General features: G+C 42.3%; 1 protein-coding gene across 1 annotated transcript in view; it reads right to left on the reverse strand.

Annotated features, from left to right (window-relative positions):
• Nucleotides 1–18,875, reverse strand: part of srbd1 (S1 RNA binding domain 1) — a 91,800-nt gene that overhangs the window by 68,048 nt on the left and 4,877 nt on the right. Inside the window, exons 6-12 of the mRNA XM_080450419.1 lie at nucleotides 16,993–17,110; nucleotides 15,552–15,690; nucleotides 14,779–14,875; nucleotides 13,964–14,156; nucleotides 4,682–4,785; nucleotides 4,179–4,286; nucleotides 2,624–2,781 (exon numbers count right to left, since the gene is read on the reverse strand). Of these exons, the coding sequence (XP_080306545.1) occupies nucleotides 2,624–2,781; nucleotides 4,179–4,286; nucleotides 4,682–4,785; nucleotides 13,964–14,156; nucleotides 14,779–14,875; nucleotides 15,552–15,690; nucleotides 16,993–17,110 (917 nt within the window). The remainder of the gene's footprint in view (nucleotides 1–2,623; nucleotides 2,782–4,178; nucleotides 4,287–4,681; nucleotides 4,786–13,963; nucleotides 14,157–14,778; nucleotides 14,876–15,551; nucleotides 15,691–16,992; nucleotides 17,111–18,875) is intronic.

Raw genomic sequence — 18,875 nt, forward strand, 5'->3', positions numbered from 1 at the left:
TTAGCTTCTTTTAAAGGTAACTGATTAACCATCATAAGAGGCAAGGGGTTTCACAGTATTTCAAGATTTAAAAATAATAAATAAATACAATTCAAAGAATAAAACAGCACAGTTGCCCTGCAACCTCTTGATTTGAGCTGTTGTTTTTAAAGCTGCAATCCAGAACTTATTTTTATGTTAAAATGTTTTAATCAATGTTGTTTTTGGAACCGTTTAAAACCTGAAAATACACTTTTGTTATATTTAGAAATAATAATACAATAACTAGAAAAAGTGCTCCTCGGAGCACAGGTCTCTGTCATGTCAGGTAGGTTATTGTGGGCCAGTGATGTTCAAAATTCGCCAGGATGGAATATGAAAAATCGGACAGATCCGATTTGATCACATGACTATAGAGATAATGTGTACTGATTTGCGTGATGTTCGGACAAAATCTGTAAGAGTAATATAAATAAATTCGCTTTGCAAAATTCGGCCTCCTGGTGGCGCTATAACAGTAAGTAGGTCGGGAGAGGCTTATTGTCGGTATCAGCGATAACGCGAGAGTCTATCCCCGTTACAATGCCCCTTGACCCTGTGGTCCAAAGGCTAGAGCTCTATCGACTGAGCTAACCGGACACAAACAATAACTGAAACAAATCGGGGCAGAGGTTCTGCATCCAGGGAGTGTGTGTGCACAGTTTCCCTACGATCGGACAGACGGACAGACAGGGTGCAAAACATAGTCTCGGTCTGGCGGAGACAATAAGGAACAATACAAAGGTCACTTACTGCTGACACAGAAAGAAAGAAAACAATGAAATAATGATAATAGTGTGTTCTCAGCTTGTTTTACTCAGCTCATTGTGTATCTCTAAATAAAAAAAGCACCAAGGTCTTAAGAGAGAAGAGAGATTATGAGATACCATTTCATCTCTCCTGCTTTGACACCCGCCACAGGAAAAACAGACCCTGACTTCCTGTCATACCAAGAGATGTGACTGGACAGCTCTGACAGGACGTCATGTGACCTGGGCACCATCAGACCTGTTACCGACAAGCTGGGCCTGGTATGGTGTGTGTACGCGGGGGGGCCAGACAATCAGCTGCCCAGAGGGAGGGACCAACCCCTACGCTGTGGGTAACCACACCCACTGAGAGCGTGCACACACACACAACACACACACGCACACACACGCAGAGCCCACCCACTGAGGCTGTGTCAACTGGCATCCTGTCTCTACAGCCTTTGGCGATTCAGTACGTATATACACACACACACACACACACACACACGTACAGTATACGCTGTGTGCATGACTGCACACAGCACATACTGTACTGTATACCTACACACTTAAATTTCAGGCTTTATCGCAACTAAATGATACATATTGCGCTACTGAAATTTGTTGGTATCATTAGTAGTGTAGTAAATGGTAAATGGTGCATTTATATAGCACCTTTCTCCTAAGCGTTTTTCAATGTGCATTACATCCACCCATTCACACACACCGCTGGCAGAGGCAACCATGCAAGGCACCAACCTGATCATCGGGAACAGTTCAGTGTCTTGCCCAAGGACCCTTCAACACGAAGGCATGAGGAGCCAAGGATCAAACCAGGAACCTTTGATTACTACGATCCAACTAACGTGGTGGTAAAAAACATTTAAAACAAGGCAGGGGCAACATCAAAAGCGGTCTTGACTCCCGTGGGGGGGCATGCCTGAGCGAGGCACTGGCCAAGCGAGTGCACGTGCCGAGCGATGCGATGTCCGCGTCTGCCGACCATGTCAACATGCGACATGCGTCACGTCTGACGCTTAGTCAGTTGTTGCCCAACTCATCATCATATATAAAAACTGGGTGTGAGAATGCATTGATTCCAAGATTCCACTCTACCTCCTGAATCACTGATGCCCCCCTCCTGTAGCACAGGATCTGACTAACATTGAATCAATTCCAATAGGGAATTTCACATTTAAGCCAAGAGTGTCTACCCTCCCCACTCAATGTACGGCCTGGAATATGGATGTGCATACTACATAATAATACATAAAATGTATAGTGCTTATCTAAATGCTCAAAGCCGCTTCACAAAAAAAAAAACTTAATGCGAAGAAAAAAATAAGCAAAACAAAAATGGGGGATTTGCAGGGAATGCGAGTCTGAAAAGGTGGGTTTTGAGTGTGGTTTTAAACGTGGCGAGGGTGGTGGCAGCTTTGATGTGAGCTCCATAGGGAGGGGGCGGCAACTGAGAAAGCCCTGTCACCCCAGGTTTGTTTCTTTGTCTTGGGGATGTCCAGGAGGTTGGCATCACCAGACCTGAGGGAGTGGGAGGGGGCGTGGCGTTGGAGGAGGTCAGAGAGGTAGCGAGGAGCCTGGTTGTGGAGGGCCTTGTAGGTAGTGATCAGTATCTTGAAATCTATTCTTTGTTTGACTGGGAGACAGTGAAGGTCATGGAGGACTGGTGTGATGTGATCCCTGGATCGTGTTCTGGTGAGCACACAACTACAAGTGTAAGTATCAAATAATAGTGTGTGTGTGTGTGTGTGTGTGTGTGTGTGTGTGTGTGTGTGTGTGTGTGTGTGTGTGTGTGTGTGTGTGTGTGTGTGTGTGAGAGAGAGAATGTGTGTCCTCACTAGTGGGGGAGAGGATGGCCAGCTTGCAGCCATGTCTGAAGCCCGGGTCCACCCCCATGATGACACAGCCACGCACTGGACACACCAGTAACCTCTGACGGAGATTCCTCACAAACATCGCTATGGACTCCTTCTCTGCTGCTGCCGTCAGCTTAGACCTGGGGAGGGAAGGAGGGGGGGAGAGAGAGAGAGAGAGAGATAAAGAGAGAGAATGAATATTTACAGACAGTAATTGAAGGTGACATTCACACGTGCTTTGTTTTGTTTTTTATATAACAGTTTTGGTGTTTCATTGTCTCCGCCAGGCCGAAAGGCATGGCCGAGACTACGTTTTGCGTCCGTCCGTGTGTCCGTCCGTCTGTCTGTGAACAGCTAATCTCTGGCACTGTTGGCCCGATTGCAGCGAAACTGTGCACACACTCACTGGATGACAGAGCAGAACCTCTGCCTCGAATTTTTCACATGGGCCTATTATAGCGCCACCAGGAGGCCAGTTTTTGCAGAATCTCTAGTCATTAAACTAAAATCAGATTTTTCATATTCCATCCTGATTGGCTAAGATTGGCTTCCAAAGTTTGCAGCTCCGTTTAACAAAATGCTATAACTGCACCGATCTGTATAAAAAGTATGCGCACTCCTTCCCTAGAGGCCAAGAAAAAACCTTTGCCCTGCATTTTTCACATCTGCCTTTTATAGCGCCTACAGGAGGCCGACTTATGTAAACACATCGTTTGATATTAATACTTCAGATTTTATAAAAATTGCACGCAAATCGGTTCTATAGTCATGTGATCAGGATCTGGCAACCCTGACGTAGCCCCGACGGTAAGCGTGTTACGTCACTTCCTATACTGTCTGAGCTAGCGAGACGTGTATCGTTTAGCTGTGCAAGACGTTAACGTTGATATTATTGTATTGTTGTGATTTAAACACACACTGCCACTGCTAACTACTACCCTATTTCTCTACTGTGTGGCGACTTTATCGCTGCTTGGGCTGATTGTCTAGCTAAGGGACTAACTTTGCCGTTGGTTGTTGGCTTTAGACCTGATTGGCTAAGATTGACTATTGATCTTAAGTTTGCAGGAGTGGCCCGTTTTTAACAGTGTCCGATTGCGGTGAAACTTTGCACGCACATTCGCACTACGTTGAGGAACAAATGCCACCCTTTTGACATTGACCTATTATAGCGCCACCAGGAGGCCGATTTTTACAAAACAATTGTTGCTTTAGTCCAAACATCACGCAAATCTTGAGTCCTGTGATCAAGATTGATCTGTCCGATTCTTCTTATTCCATCAACATTGCTGGCCCACAATAGCCTACCTGACCTGGCGGAGACCTGTGCTCCGAGGAGCACTTTTTCTAGTTGTATTATGTGTGCAAACTAAGACTTCACTAAACAGCAATCATACATAATCATACATAAACACACACACACACACACACACACACACACACACACACACACACACACACACACACACACACACACACACACACACACACACACACACACACACACACACACACACACACACACACACACACACACCTGTAGCTCCTGGTGAGTAGAGGTAGAATCAGTCTTTTGTAAGAGTCCTCCACAGCATTTTCAATCATTTTATTCTGTTCCTCTCTGGCAAAGGTCTTTGTTCTCCACCTGCAATAGAATAGAGTAAAAAATATAGCATTTTTTCTATTTGTATAACCACACTGCCACAAAAGGACCAGTGTTATGATTTATGAAACCACAGCCATTGTCACGTTGTCACTTTGCCATGGGGTCACCAGATTCAGTACAGTTAATTATCCAGGGAGCATGAAGGTGCACAGCAAATTCCATGGAAATAGATTGCACTACTAACTGATCGAACAACACACATTCAACAGATTATTCAACCTTTGTGATTGTGTATGAATCGTTTTCTACCTCTAATCAGATGGACATACAGATGTGTGTGTGTGTGTGTGTGTGTGTGTGTGTGTGTGTGTGTGTGTGTGTGTGTGTGTGTGTGTGTGTGTGTGTGTGTGCGTGTGCTTGTGTCTCTCTCTGACCTGTTGCTGATGCACCACCTGATGAAGTCAGTCCTCACCCTGTCTGGAATGTTCACCTTGACTGTCAGGATCTTTAGACTCTCACCTCGGTTAATAGCCAGGGTCTGCGCACACACACACACACAAGTCCTATTTACTCATCTGTACTTCGTCACACAAATGAATAGCGAAGATAGCTGATCTACAAGCTATTCTTTTCACTATTCATTTTTACATTCGTGAATTCGTTTTAGAAGTTTTGCCTATGACGTGCCTAAAATAGGGACGCCAGCAGGTTGAAAGTGGTTAATGCAATATACACTTACCCACACTCCTGTAAATGCACACCACACACTCTTTCTGCACAACTATTATGTTAAGCTGCATATCTTTCATAGTGATTATGTTGGTGTCATCAGATAACCCATGATTCAGTGTTTGCTGACCAGCCTATATCATATTACCGTCATTGTAACTTTTTAACACTATACAGTACACTGCATGATTCTGAACAGCTTCATACTGTACTGTGTATATACTAGTGCATACATTATACATGTATCTCCATTCAAACACTGTACGCACAACTGCCTCCACAAACACAGAATCCCATCTCTACACACACACTTAAGTAACTTTGCCGAGGCCTATATCCCGTGGCCAGGCCTGCTGTTGTGTTGCGCCTGTCCCCCTTAGAGGAACTGCTGCTTGCTGTTCAGCAAAACAGTACTAAGTGTCTGACCTTTTCAGTGGGGAACCTTTAGCCCGCCACAGAACAGGGTCAAGAAACAAGACGTCAATCTGGATCCCAAGCGGAAGAACAAGAGCTGACAAATGCCAAAACCGTGCCACCGCCACCGCAAGGCCTGCCCCTCCCCAGCGCGCACATACACATCATGCCACAACCACTACCACTCATCAACTACCAGCGTCAATGTGCTGCAACCATATGCGTGTACAACACACACACACCCTATTCACTCAATGAAAACAAGGCTAATGGCATCGCAGGGGTAAGCATTAATGCAGCTCAGAATTTCTGCTGAAAATTTGATTTCTCTTCTCTCGGCATGTCCCCGCCTCGGGCGGCCGCATTTGATGGAGAGGAGATTTCTCCTATGATCTTCATCAAAAGGAGCTGAAGTCTCTTTTCCTCCCGTACCGTTGGAGGGAGGAGGAAAGGATTTCTGTCAAATGAAAGGAGTGAATTTCCATTTGCTGAATGTACTGTATGGAGAAGGCCTACAGGAAAAGACAAAGACAGGAATACTAAATAGTGGAGACAAATAATGAACAATTCTTTTATGTATGGTGGAGAGGTAGAACGCATTAGGATATGGATAAGGTATGTAGGTTGTTGAATGGATGTGAATGCACAACGTAGCCTATATATCCATAGTCATGGAACTAACCTGCAAGCAGCTAGTTTGGTGCTCATAATCACTAGCCACTTTCAGCCTGGAGTCCCTATTTTGGGCATGTCATAATTTAGATTTTAGAATTTAGATTAAATTGAGATATTATGCATTGTAAGCTTGTAGACCAGCCATTATTGAAAATAGGGCTTAAGTGGTTATGGTTATACTGCAAGTAGATAAAGTAGGAAGGTTTGCACTCTGGACTCAAAGCTTACCAATATATTTTTGCATCCAAAGAGCCTTAACGTCTGTGTCAGTGTGCAAGCCTTTTCTGTTCTTTGTATACTGTAAGTAGTGAAGCCGTTTCATGTTTTCCTTTCTATTAGCATCAGTTTTTCAGGGGACAAATTCTAGCAGTAGTGTCTGAGCACTGAGCAGTATCTTTATGTATCATATCCCCTAGAGCAAAAATGTGTTTTCACTCATAATAATAATACATTTTCAAAAAGTTACTGCAGAAATGGGTTGTTTGTCAGTCATTATCTAGACATTTTGGGGCCTCGCGGAGCCCCTTGTAGCGGTCATGCAGATGACCTGTCCAGTTGTCACTGATTTCAATGTCCTTGAGGATTGGAAATAGTTTTTGCACTCTGTCCAGCAAAATATCTTAAAAGAGCTTTTTTGGGCGGTGAAACCGCCCCTATAAGTGAGGTTTGGATATTTGTACAACAAATCCTGCGCTGTGATTGGCCAAAAATGTACCCCGCCTAACCCTGCACCGTGATTGGCCAATCACAGTCTATTCATGACTGTGATTGGCCAGTGTCACATGACACATGTGCATAGCCCTATATAAGAAACCATAACTTAAAAAAAAACATATATTAGTTTTTTTTAAGTTATGGTTTCTTCCATCATAAAGAGTGTTTCAATAAATGTATTTATTTTTTGTACATGATTGGTTGACTCCATTCAGTATTGTGATTAGCTAGCAAGACACCACCCACTTCACACAGGTTGTGATTTTTTTTTTACATCTTCATATGAGGTAATCTGTCAAACAGACAACAGTGGCTTTTCTGGAATGTTAAAAAGAAGAGACAGTTCAACTCTTCAAACCGCAGGTCTATTGTGACACTGAAAGTCACACTCAAGGACAGTGAATGAAAGAACTTCATTTTGTATTTACAAGGAGTTTAAAGGCCGAGGGGCACGGGAGACACTTTGATAGAATGTAGATGAGGCAAGTTATATATAAACAACCAGTGAAAAAAACTAATTTTTACTCTTAAGCACTTACGCCCTATTTTATACTTCTACGATTAGACCATTTTGATAAAGATGTTGAAATATTGTTGAAAAACAATGACATGCCTAAATTATGGACGCCAGGTTTAACGCGGTTAAACGTGCCATTTCATCCACAATGATTTTGTCCCATTCATCAACCCCCATCCCCTTCTACAAGCAGATGAATGACCCATTTCTGTTACCTCTATCTTACACATTCCTAGGCAGCACAGATGGTCCTTTCTGCTAACATGACTGCGCAACCCTGTATTTTTTCAATATATGTTTTGCTTTCTTAAATCCCGCTGTAATTTAAACCCTCTATTGGTGGGTTGCCAAACCTCATCCCTGCTGCAGGCAAAGCTATACCCATCACCAAGCAAAAATACTCAGCAATGTGTTTGCCTTAACCAACAGCTCTTCATTTTGTGTTCCTTTGTGGCCAGCCACCGTCCTTCACGGCATACTGTGTAAAATCAATGCCAAGTGTGTCTGTATGTCTCTCACTTTCTGCCCGCTTGGGCCAGTGTTGAGGGACAGAGGATGATCTGACAGGAAGAGAGACCGAGAGGGAGGGAGGTAGAAGTGTGTGTGTGTGTGTGTGTGTGTGTGTGTGTGTGTGTGTGTGTGTGTGTGGGTGTGTGTGTGTGTGTGTGTGTGTGTGTGTGGGGGTGTGTGTGTGTGTGTGTGTGTGTGTGTGTGTGTATACGCTTAGATGGGTCACAGGAGTGACAGGTGGTTTAGCCCTGGCCAAAGCCTGACGAGGTGAGACAAGTCTGTCTGTCCTTCCTGCCAGCGTCCCGCCATTTGCCCCCAAGTGAGGGCAGCAGGCCTCCCTCTCTCAGTCTCTTTCTCTCTCTCTCTCTCTCTTTCTTTAAAGCAATCCTGTCATTGACACATCTATCCATCTGACGTATCAGGCATGCACGTGCAGGCATGGAAGATATAGACATTAGACACACAAGCACACAGGTGCTTGAAATTAGCACATGTGCTAGAGCACTTAAGCAATGCATCATTCTGGTCTGCCCAATGTGTAATTAGACTTGAACGGAAGTGGTACACGTCAGAGAGATGTAACGGCAGCACATGGATTCAAAGCAGCGGAGAATCACTTAAGAACTGAATCTAACTTCAATGCATCTCTCAAGCTCACAGAAAATACAGACAAGATGTATGATGGAGGAATGCCATAAAACATTGATAACATTTGAATATCGTTAGATCAAGACATTTTTGAGGCGTCCATGTATTAAAATGAGTGATTCTTAATACAGTTTTTTGTATTCGTTTGCTTTTGTAATCTAACAGAATGGATTGCATTGGGTGACGATCACACCACTACCTCCACCCCTCTCTGCTCCAATGTAACTTATCTCATCTCATACTTCAACATATCACCAAGAACCATTGCAGACAATGTGCATCAGAGACATGTTTGTTCTTTTCAAAGCAAACAAGTACATTAGCTGAGAACTTTTTATTTTTTTATTTTTTTATGAGCACACAGAAATATAGACTGTTGATTCCAGCACAATTATAGCATTTTGTTGGCAGGACAATTCCTCATTGACATAAGTATATTTGCGTGTGTGTGTTGTTTTTTACCACTAACAAAACAATAATTTTTGGCATTCAACATAAAATATGTTGTGCTTGGTCCTAGGTTCACAGTATATTTTTTTGCAAAATGTTAGATATCAATTAAAGTAACATTTACAACAAACAGTGAAACAAAGGAGATATGAAAGTTTCAGAGAGAGAGGTTGTGCCATTTCCATCTACTTTGACAATCAAACCTATCTCAGTAGCCAGCAGACAGTGGTCTCCTAAGCATTGTAGAATGGCAAAGTGCTAGACCCAGTATGTGAAGGACTGTGCAATATTTCTTTATTAGTCACTGTGACCTTTTGAATACTCAATCCAGGCTCTCGTGTTGATGACAAGTGTACAGCCGACAAGACTTGTTTATGCAAAGCCAAGAAATAGTACACTCCGGTTTCATTTATTAAATTAAGCTCATAGATAAAGACGCACTGATATGGACATTTCACTGGTACTGTATTTGGCAGCCAAGCGGTGTCAGCTGCATATCAGATCATTAAATTTAGACAGAGTGATGAAATGGTGATCAAATTTTAGGCTTGCCGTTATTAACAAGAGGAGCCGTAAGAAAATAGAAGAGAAATATTAAATATACTACGCTCTTTATAAACAGTTGGGATAATTGAAAAAACATGAGGAATGTAAGCTACATTTACTGAGTGTTATTCTTCGGGCAGAGTGAGTCCAGGTCAATATTGACTTTTTAAATATCGATGAGAAGCGCTCGCTGCAAGGGATTAAGGTCCGCCACGATAAACCCCTCTCTACGAAAACACTTGTGGCGCTCAAAGAGAGCGAGATCATTTTATTTCTCTCTCTTTCTCCCTCTCCTCCCGGTCTCTCCCATCGCTCTTTAAAAACAAACACGCACAACATGGGGGCAGAGATACCCCAACGGCCGTTATGCAGAAATAATAAACCTGATCTGCTTGTTTTAAAGAAAAGCACCTCGTACTGAGATAACTTAAAAGTCTTATCTCCAAACTGAGATAGGACTGACTTGGTCAGTTGTCAGTCATACATATTCTGTATCACTGTGAGAATAGAACGCTTTTCATTCTGAAAAGAATATATATATATATTGAATATTGAAAAGAATAGCATTGTTTAATAATACATAAAACATTCTTCTCATATTAGAACTAATTAGTGCTATAAAACAACTTGTGAAATACAGGCTGCTGCCCATAGCTGTTTGTATGGTACATAACTGACTGAAAAATAAACCAGTATGCATAACCAGAAATGATATGTATATGTGTAGTAATCATAGGGTTATCTGCATTATTGTATTTATGCACACACAGTAAAAGAGTCCGAGGTGATTATTTATGGGTCATTCAGTATTTAACGTCACAGACACTCTCCAGACAGCAATTTTGTGTGCAAGAGGTGACAGATAAGTGTTTGTTTTAAATTTAATTCATTCTTCTTTTTCTTTTTTTTTATGACAAAATCGGAATCTTTGAGCAAAGGGTGTGAGTTTACAAATGTAAAAAAAATTAACCTTACATTACACCTTACATGAACCTTATGTTTACATTAAAATGTAAACATAAAAACAGCAGTGATTGCACTTGTGTTTCCCCACCTGCTCATCAAAAGGAGTGTTTAATTGATGAAACAGTTCCATTTATCCTGCCTCCGCTCAGGGCTTGCCTCCAACTGCAGCACTTTGATCACGCAAATCACATTAAAAAACCTCCCTCTGTGGAGTCAAACAAATCCACATTGTCGTGTCGTGCTCCAGCAGCACACCGGCCCTGTATAGCTATGAGGTAAACCTGTACCCTGCTAACAACTGGCCCTGGGCCTCAAATCAAATGTGATGGAATCATGTCTGCGCCTGACATCTCCACTACATGTGCCAATTTATATATATATATATATTTATATATATATATACACATGCTGTACATATACGTATAGATGGATAGACAGACATACTGTATATATAGGATTTTCTGAGCAAAATGACTGCACAGTATGGGGAAAAAAAATGTTTAAGTCAAATGTCATTTCACTTAAATGTCTCAGGATTCTTATGATTTCTACTGTATGTTTGAAGTGTTGTGTAGCCTACATTTCCACACTCTACTAGGAAAATAAAAATATTTTCAAATAATGCATTTTTAAATAAGCTGTCACTGACCACTGAATATCTAAATCATCCAATGAATTCTCACTTCTACCTTCCTATGAAGGAAATCTATGTGCTAAACAAACATTGTTTTATTGTATCACGTGGCATTGTACTGTATAAAGTCCTATATCACACTTTGCCAACCAAAGCAATTCAACATGTGCTTCTTCTTCAAATGCCTGACAGTCCACAAGGCACTGGGCAAACTGACGCTTGGCACCAAAGGCCACAGCTTTTAACATCTGCTGCCGCAGAGTTTAGCTGTTCATTCATTCACCCCCGCTCTAACACCCTTTCTTATCCCTCCATCCATATAGCCTTTAACAAACCGTCGACTAGGGTGTGTGCGGGGGCCCTTAATAAAAAAAATGCATTTAACCCATTAAGACCTGTGTAACCACTTTAGCCATTATTTTATACTTTGGCTATTCAAAAAGAGCAGATATACAAGCTCATAGCACGGCACAGAGTGCCGCGCTATGAGCTTGTAGATCTGCTGTTTTTGAAAAATTGTGCAAATCTTTGAATATATATATTTTTTAAAGCGAACATGTTTAACTCAAATCTTTGCTTCTGGGGGGTCCCTGGAACAACATATTTTCAGATGGGGGTCCGCGGCCAAATACATATAATTTTGGGGGTCCTTGACATGAAAAGGTTTGAGAACCACTGATTATAGCAACAGGATTTAGGTTAGGATTTAGAGGACATTTGTAGAATCCCCAGAAGCAAAGATTTTTATTGCAAGTATCTAGATTTTAGTTACAAATGTTCGCTTTAAAAAATATATATATATTCAAAGATTTGCACAAACTTTCACGCGCTCATAGCGCGGCACTCGGTGCCGCACTATGAGCTTGTATATCTGCTATTTTTGAATAGCCAAAGTATAAGATTATGGTTAAAGTGGTTACAATTTTTAATGACACAGATGCGTTCCCGGTCTAAAAGGGTTAAACGAGCAGGGGCGAGTGTATGCTCACACACACACACATGCCTCCTGTCAAAACACATCCCCCCACCTGCCACCCCACCCGCTCGCCTGACAACTCAAGTTGAGCTTGGAAAAGGTTTGCGTTAGCCGCAGTCCCGCTAGATAAGCTGGGGCAAAGCGGACGGCGCTCGATTAATGCTGCATGACAACGGGCGCGTCATCGAATTAACAGCCTCACACACACGCAGTGCAGCAGAAAGGGGGAGAGGAGGAGGGGGAGAAAGAGTCAGTCGGAGGAAGGAGGAGTGGAGAGAGGTGGAGAGAGGACAGGCAGGGAGGGGGCTAAAGGTTCAGAGAGAGAGAGAGAGAGAGAGAGAGAGAGAGAGAGAGAGAGAGAGAGAGAGAGATGGATCAAGAGGTACCCCTGCATCACTCATCAGTGTTCTCTCTCTCTCTTTCTTTCTCTCGCCCCCTCTGAGGGCCCGCCACATTGAGGCCTGGCAGCGGTAGCTGTCAAGGCAGGAGGGCACCTGTCAATCAAAGCCTCCTAATCCAATGGCATGTCGACAGGGGACATGTCACATATGTTAAGAGAGGGAATTGGAGGGTGTGCGTGTGTGTGTGTGTGTGTGTGTGTGTGTGTGTGTGTGTGTGTGTCTGTGGGGCACAGTGGCAGGGCTGTCAGAGTGTGGGTGTGCACAGTGGTGGTGGCAGCAGAGAGGCAGCCAGCTGCTGATGGGAGCAGTGGTGACACATGAACTCTGAGCAAAGCACCAGTCACTGCAGGGAGAGAGGAGGAGGGAGAGAAAGGAGGAGAGGAGAGAGAGAGAGAGAGAGAAAGAGAGAGAGAGAGAGAGATAGATAGAAGAATAAACGGAGGAACAAGAGACAAGGCTAACCACAACTGATGTGGCTAGCGCTCAGAGTTTGTGTTTGTGTGTCAGAGAGGGAGTGAGAGAAAGTGCATTACAATATAAACTTTAAAAAAAATGAAAGTATTTGCAAATTATTGCTCCTGCATGTTAGAACATTTTGCAGAGAGTGCTGGGCGCAGTAGGTGACTGGATAGTGTGTTACTGACACACTTTAATTGCAATGTCTCCAGTGCAATTGCAATGTTCCCGGCGCAATTCCAGCTGGAGGCCTGTGCTGCATGTCTTTGCCCCTCTTTCTGCCCTCAATTTCCTGTCTCTCTACTATCATACTGTAATGTATATAAGCAAAGAAAACCTGAACTGACAAAAAAAGACATACATTTGACTGGGGTAAGAGCAAAATAGGCCATTTGGAACCCAGTCAACCCACAGTCTGAAGTCTAAAGAAAACAGCTGTAGAACTTTGGAGGTGTGTAGCTCTGTCTGTCTATGTGTGTGCGCGTGTGTGTGTGCGTGCGTGCTTCTGTCAAAAAAAAAAGAAGCTCATATGATGTGGCTCGATAGACGTGGCCTGTGAATTATATGCTGCTTTCATTGTGAAGGGCTGAGGGAGCTTCGGTTTTCAGCATAGATACTAAAGTATAGATAGGTTATAAGCACCCTACTTCCGTGTTCACAGCCACCTACTTTTCCAGGGAACCCAATGACACTTATACAAGTGTGAGTACCATATATCCCATGTATATTTTCATATAGAACAAATGCTGTGTTTGACAAGGAAGCACAGCATTATTATGAAGGGAAATGTCCATTCTATATATTTATTTCACAATTTCGTGTTTTCAATTTATTGGATTTACAAAGCCTAAACGAACAGCATGAGGGAAAGTGGACACGCACATACAGTACATTGGTGAGGTGCTGGCTGGGTATTGGTGAGATGCCAGCACACTCAAAACTCTTTATGGACAGACAAAGCTTGTCCGTCGAATCGTCAATTTTAAATATTAATAACAACAATACAAACTTTAAGACGGTACATAACACAGACAGACAGACAGACCGGTTCAGTAAGGAATAGGGCTGGCCGTGCTATACCTGATGAGGCTGAATGCGCTGGATGCTGATCGTGAAGTCATGGTACAGGTGGAACTTGTCAAAGTCTGTTTGGGCCGTGTTCTTGTTATGCCGGCCAGCCGGCCCTGCCTGGCCCTGAGCCTGTTTCTGACTCTGCTCCTTCACTGCTGATCTGGACACGGACGTCTGCATGGTCACATAACTGTTCTCACACCTGAGAGAGAGAGAGGGGAGGTGGGGGGGGGGGGAGAGAGAGAGAGAGAGAGATTATTGTTAGGGTATCAGGTAAGGCACGTACGATGTACTGTACATAAATGACAGAGGCAGGCAGTGCACAACAGCTATTCATTTCTAACTGACATTTAACCCTTTGAGACCTGAAGCCGATTCTACATGTCTCCTAAATCTCAACAGTTTTCTGAAAAACGTATGTTTCTATATCAGTGGTGCTCAATCTTTTTCATGTCAAGGACCCCCAAAATTATATGTATTTGGCCGCTGACCCCATCAAAATATTTTGTTCCAGGGACCCCCAGAAGCAAAGATTTGAGTTAAAAATGTTCACTTTAAAAATATATATATTCAAAGATTTGCACACATTTTCACGATTTTTCAAAAATAGCAGATCTACAAGCTCGTAGCGCGGCACCGAGTGCCGCGCTACGAGCTTGTAGATGTGAGCTTGTATATCTGCTATTTTTGAATAGCCCAAAGTGTAAAATAATGCTTTTTAAATCAAATCAAAAAATGACTCAGTTCCAGGTCTTAAAGGGTTAAAATAAAACAGAAGTTGATAAGAAAAGAGGGGAAAATAAGTAATGTGTGTGAATGCTTACAGTGTCCGCACGTAGGTGAGGGTCTCTGGGTCTTTGGCTATCATGTCAGCCAGAATCTGCTCCACACCTGTGGACACCTCCTCCACGGATGATAGACCTGACAGACACACACACACACACACACACACACACACACACACACACACACACACACACACACACACACACACACACACACACACACACACACACACACACACACACACACACACACACACACACACACACACACACACACACACACACACACACACACACACACAGTGTATAAAACTATTAGCATTGCTGTGTGTGGACTGTTGCTGCCATCTTCTGGCAATCAAATAAACAGATGCATATTATTTAATCACAGTGCACATGTGTACTCAAACTCACTCACTTTATTGCAAGTATCTACATTAGAACATACAGGAATTGGTTTTGATTAAGATGCCACAAGACACGGGACAGTAACATCATTTACAAGGCAAAGAAGAATGTGCACTGCAAAAGGCAACCATGTGCAAATGACAAAATCAACCTTCAAGTATAGCTATTTATGTTAAGTAAACGCAAACAAAGATTGCCCACCCCGTCCGTCCGTCCGGCCGTCCTTGAACATGGCCAATTGTAATCATATGGATGCCCGGGCAAGCCTGAGGAACGACAGAGGCTTCAAAACCATAGTCTCCGAAGTAGTGGACAGGAATGTTACCCCTGCGCCACCCAAGCAACCATCACTGAGGATTCTACTGTGCACGTGTCCACTGTTTGTATACGTTTGCATGTCTTACCTTCAGTATCTAGTTTAACCCAAGCACGCAGGTCCAGTGTGTGTGGTTCGTTCAGCAGCAATAGGGTAGCATCCTCCAGACCCAGCTCCCTGGCCCTGCGTGCCTTACTTAGTTTACTGCCTTTCTTATAGGGAGAGTACTGCACAGAGAGAGAGGCAGAGACACACACACACAGTCACACACTGACAGGACTACTTTTGATATAGGACAGTGGTTCTCAAACCTTTTCATGTCAAGGACCCCCAAAATTATATGTATTTTGATATTTGAGAGAGACAAATGTTCGCTTTAAAAAATATATATTCAAAGATTTTCACAAATGTTCAAGATTTTTTTTAAATAGCAGATCTACAAGCTCATAGCTATGAGCTTGTATATCTGCTATTTTTGAATAGCCAAAGTATAAAATATGGATAAAGTGGTTAAAATGATTGTGACGCTATATTAACTACTTTTTGCTGGGGACCCCCTGGTACCCTCCCAAGGCCCCCTGGGGTTCCCCGGACCCCACTTTGAGAACCACCGATATAGGATCAGGAAATGTCCCACAGGGAAACAAAGCCTATAATAGGATTGATGGGGCAAAGTTAATTCATTGATTACATTATTTTACATTTCTTACATCAGGTCATTGACATTTTAGATTTTAGATTATTCTTCTATAAATTATGCAAATCTCTGATTGAGTGTGTGTGTGTGTGTGTGTGTGTGTGTGTGTGTGTGTGTGTGGGGGTGTGTGTGTGTGTGTGTGTGTGTGTGTGTGTGTGTGTATCTGTCCTTATGTATCCGTCTGTGTGTATCTGTCGTGTGGTTATCTCGATAACCACATGACCAATCGACTTCAAACTCAGCGTGTGCCGTGTATCGCCGAGGCTACACCATTAATACAAAGTATTGTAACTTGCTTTAATAACCGTTAATTAACCAAATAATCATATCAGCTAAATTAAACTACCGTATTCATTAGTGACATCCCTAGACATCAAAACTCCACTTATGGCCTTCCACAGGACCTCTGTATGACCTCAACTCATTTGCATAAGACAGCACCATAGTTTATGGCAACTACTGCGTTGTGAACTTCACAGACACTTTGGTATGCCTCATTGTTTTTTTTTGTCATTTAAATTTACTACTTAAAACTATTTGGTATAATTTGTTACTATTAATAATATGTCTTTAGTAGTATAGATACAAGCTTTGCTACTACTTTTCTTTTGAATATTGCCTACTCGGTGAGTCTGCATGCCAGTCTGCTCTGAAAGGGGGCTCCCCTTTTTTCATCCTTCCTGAGCTTTCTTCCTTTTCTTTACCACTTTTCTTTTTTTTCTCAGCAGTTCATTGTGGTGCCCTTTTATTAAATGTGGGCCTTTAAAGCCCTTTGAGACTGTACTGTACCTGTGATCACAAAATAAACTTGTTAATTGTGTGTCCAACCAACCACATGGTCTAGTTCATCAGCAGATCTGCAGCTCCTCAGGTTGTGTTCTAGCTCAGATGTCAGAATACCGTCTTTCTTCAGGGTCTGAATCACAGACTGGGTCTTCTTCGCTAAGGCACTACACACACACACACACACACACACACACACACACACACACACACACACACACACACACACACACACACACACACACACACACACACACACACACACACACACACACACACACACACACACACACACACACACACACACACACACACACACACACACACACACACACACACACACAGACCAGATCGGTAATTAAAACAATATACATCAACGGCATGGCATTGAAGTATAAAAATCAAATACTGTTCACGTAGACTTTCTCCCCGGAACTTATAGCTTGACTTCTATCACCATCTAGTGGCCAGCAATAGACTTGCCACTGGTTAGGAATGGCCATATTAGGTTTTGTACATTCTATCCCACTGTGCTCAGTATACATGTACTGTATGTCAGCTCAGCTGTCATATAAACAGACATTACCAACAACTTGTGGCAGCGAGTGCCTGTTTACCGTTTAGCAGCAGCTAATGTGTGCAATGAAAATATAATCTTATGAGGGAATTCCAGCCAAGTCGACCTGGACCTCATTTTTTTTAATCAAATCTAATGTTTCAGTTTATAGTACAGACGATCTTGTACTCCATTATGAAAAAATAGTGATGTCTACATTGTATTTGTTTTACTAACTTTGTGTGCACTCTGCAGCTGGTTTGTGTACTGTAGGATATTATAAAGGTTGGATCATGACTAGGTATTGGCAGATACTTTACTCTGATCATGGCCAAACAAAACAAAAGGGGAAATTAAATACATTGGGACATCTCTAATGATAATGTTGAACCAAAACACCTCGATCTCACATTCTTACCACTGTTTACTGTATGTCTGTCCGCTTCCAAGACAACTGTGGTGTGGTTCCTTTGAGGTGAGAATGCTATCAGTACTAAACTCAGGAAATTATGCAAAATATTTCTTCTTCTGCACCAATTTATTTGTATCTGGCACTGTGTGACTCCTCTCTCAATCTCTGTACTCAGCACTAAAAAGTAGTGTGGAGACATGTCTGCCAGTAAGCTGTGTTTTGTTTTTAGTTTTTTTTCCCCTCCAGGGATTGGTTGCAATATACTCCACTATTTTGTCCAATTTTGAAAAAAGATAAGATGCCTACACAGCTGTTTCATAAAATTGAGGTCTAGTAATTTGAGACTACTGTTGTGTTGAACCCTTTATCCCTTAGAGTTGGGGAAATTGATCTTCAGACTATACAGCCTACTCATGAGGCATGTTTCTCCTCCATTTGACTTTGGTCAAATGGTATGTAATGAATTCTGTGACTGATGTCTGAGTACAGTGTTCTGGTTATTAATCATTTTGTAATGGCGAGGCAGTAGACATTGCTCTGAAAAAGTACATAATTTAGAAGTTCAATTATTACCTGCTGATCCTTTATAACTGACGTCAATATCAGTTAACTTGCAAATAATTATGTATATAAAGGCAACAGCAAGATTCGTGAGAAGTTGTGACAGGAGAAGGATGTCCAATTGGATACAACCACCTTAAGGACTACTAATCATACAGTATGTGTATTCCTGCAGCATCTGTACCGAGTTGACCCCAGACATAGAACTACTTATTATGAATAGAGCACCTACCTTTAAATACATTTTAAAAACTGCTGCTATTTGTGTACTATTTTAAATATTTGCTGCCATTTTCCCCAAAAAGCTTTATATCAAGTGACTGCAAAATCCTGTAAGATTACTGCTATTAGTTTCAAAAGCTTTGTACCAGTCTACCCTTGCATACATGTGTATTACTATTTC

Source organism: Gymnoscopelus braueri, assembly GCF_963280865.1.
Source record: "Gymnoscopelus braueri genome assembly, chromosome: 14".
In the NCBI taxonomy this organism is placed as follows: Eukaryota; Metazoa; Chordata; class Actinopteri; order Myctophiformes; family Myctophidae; genus Gymnoscopelus; species Gymnoscopelus braueri.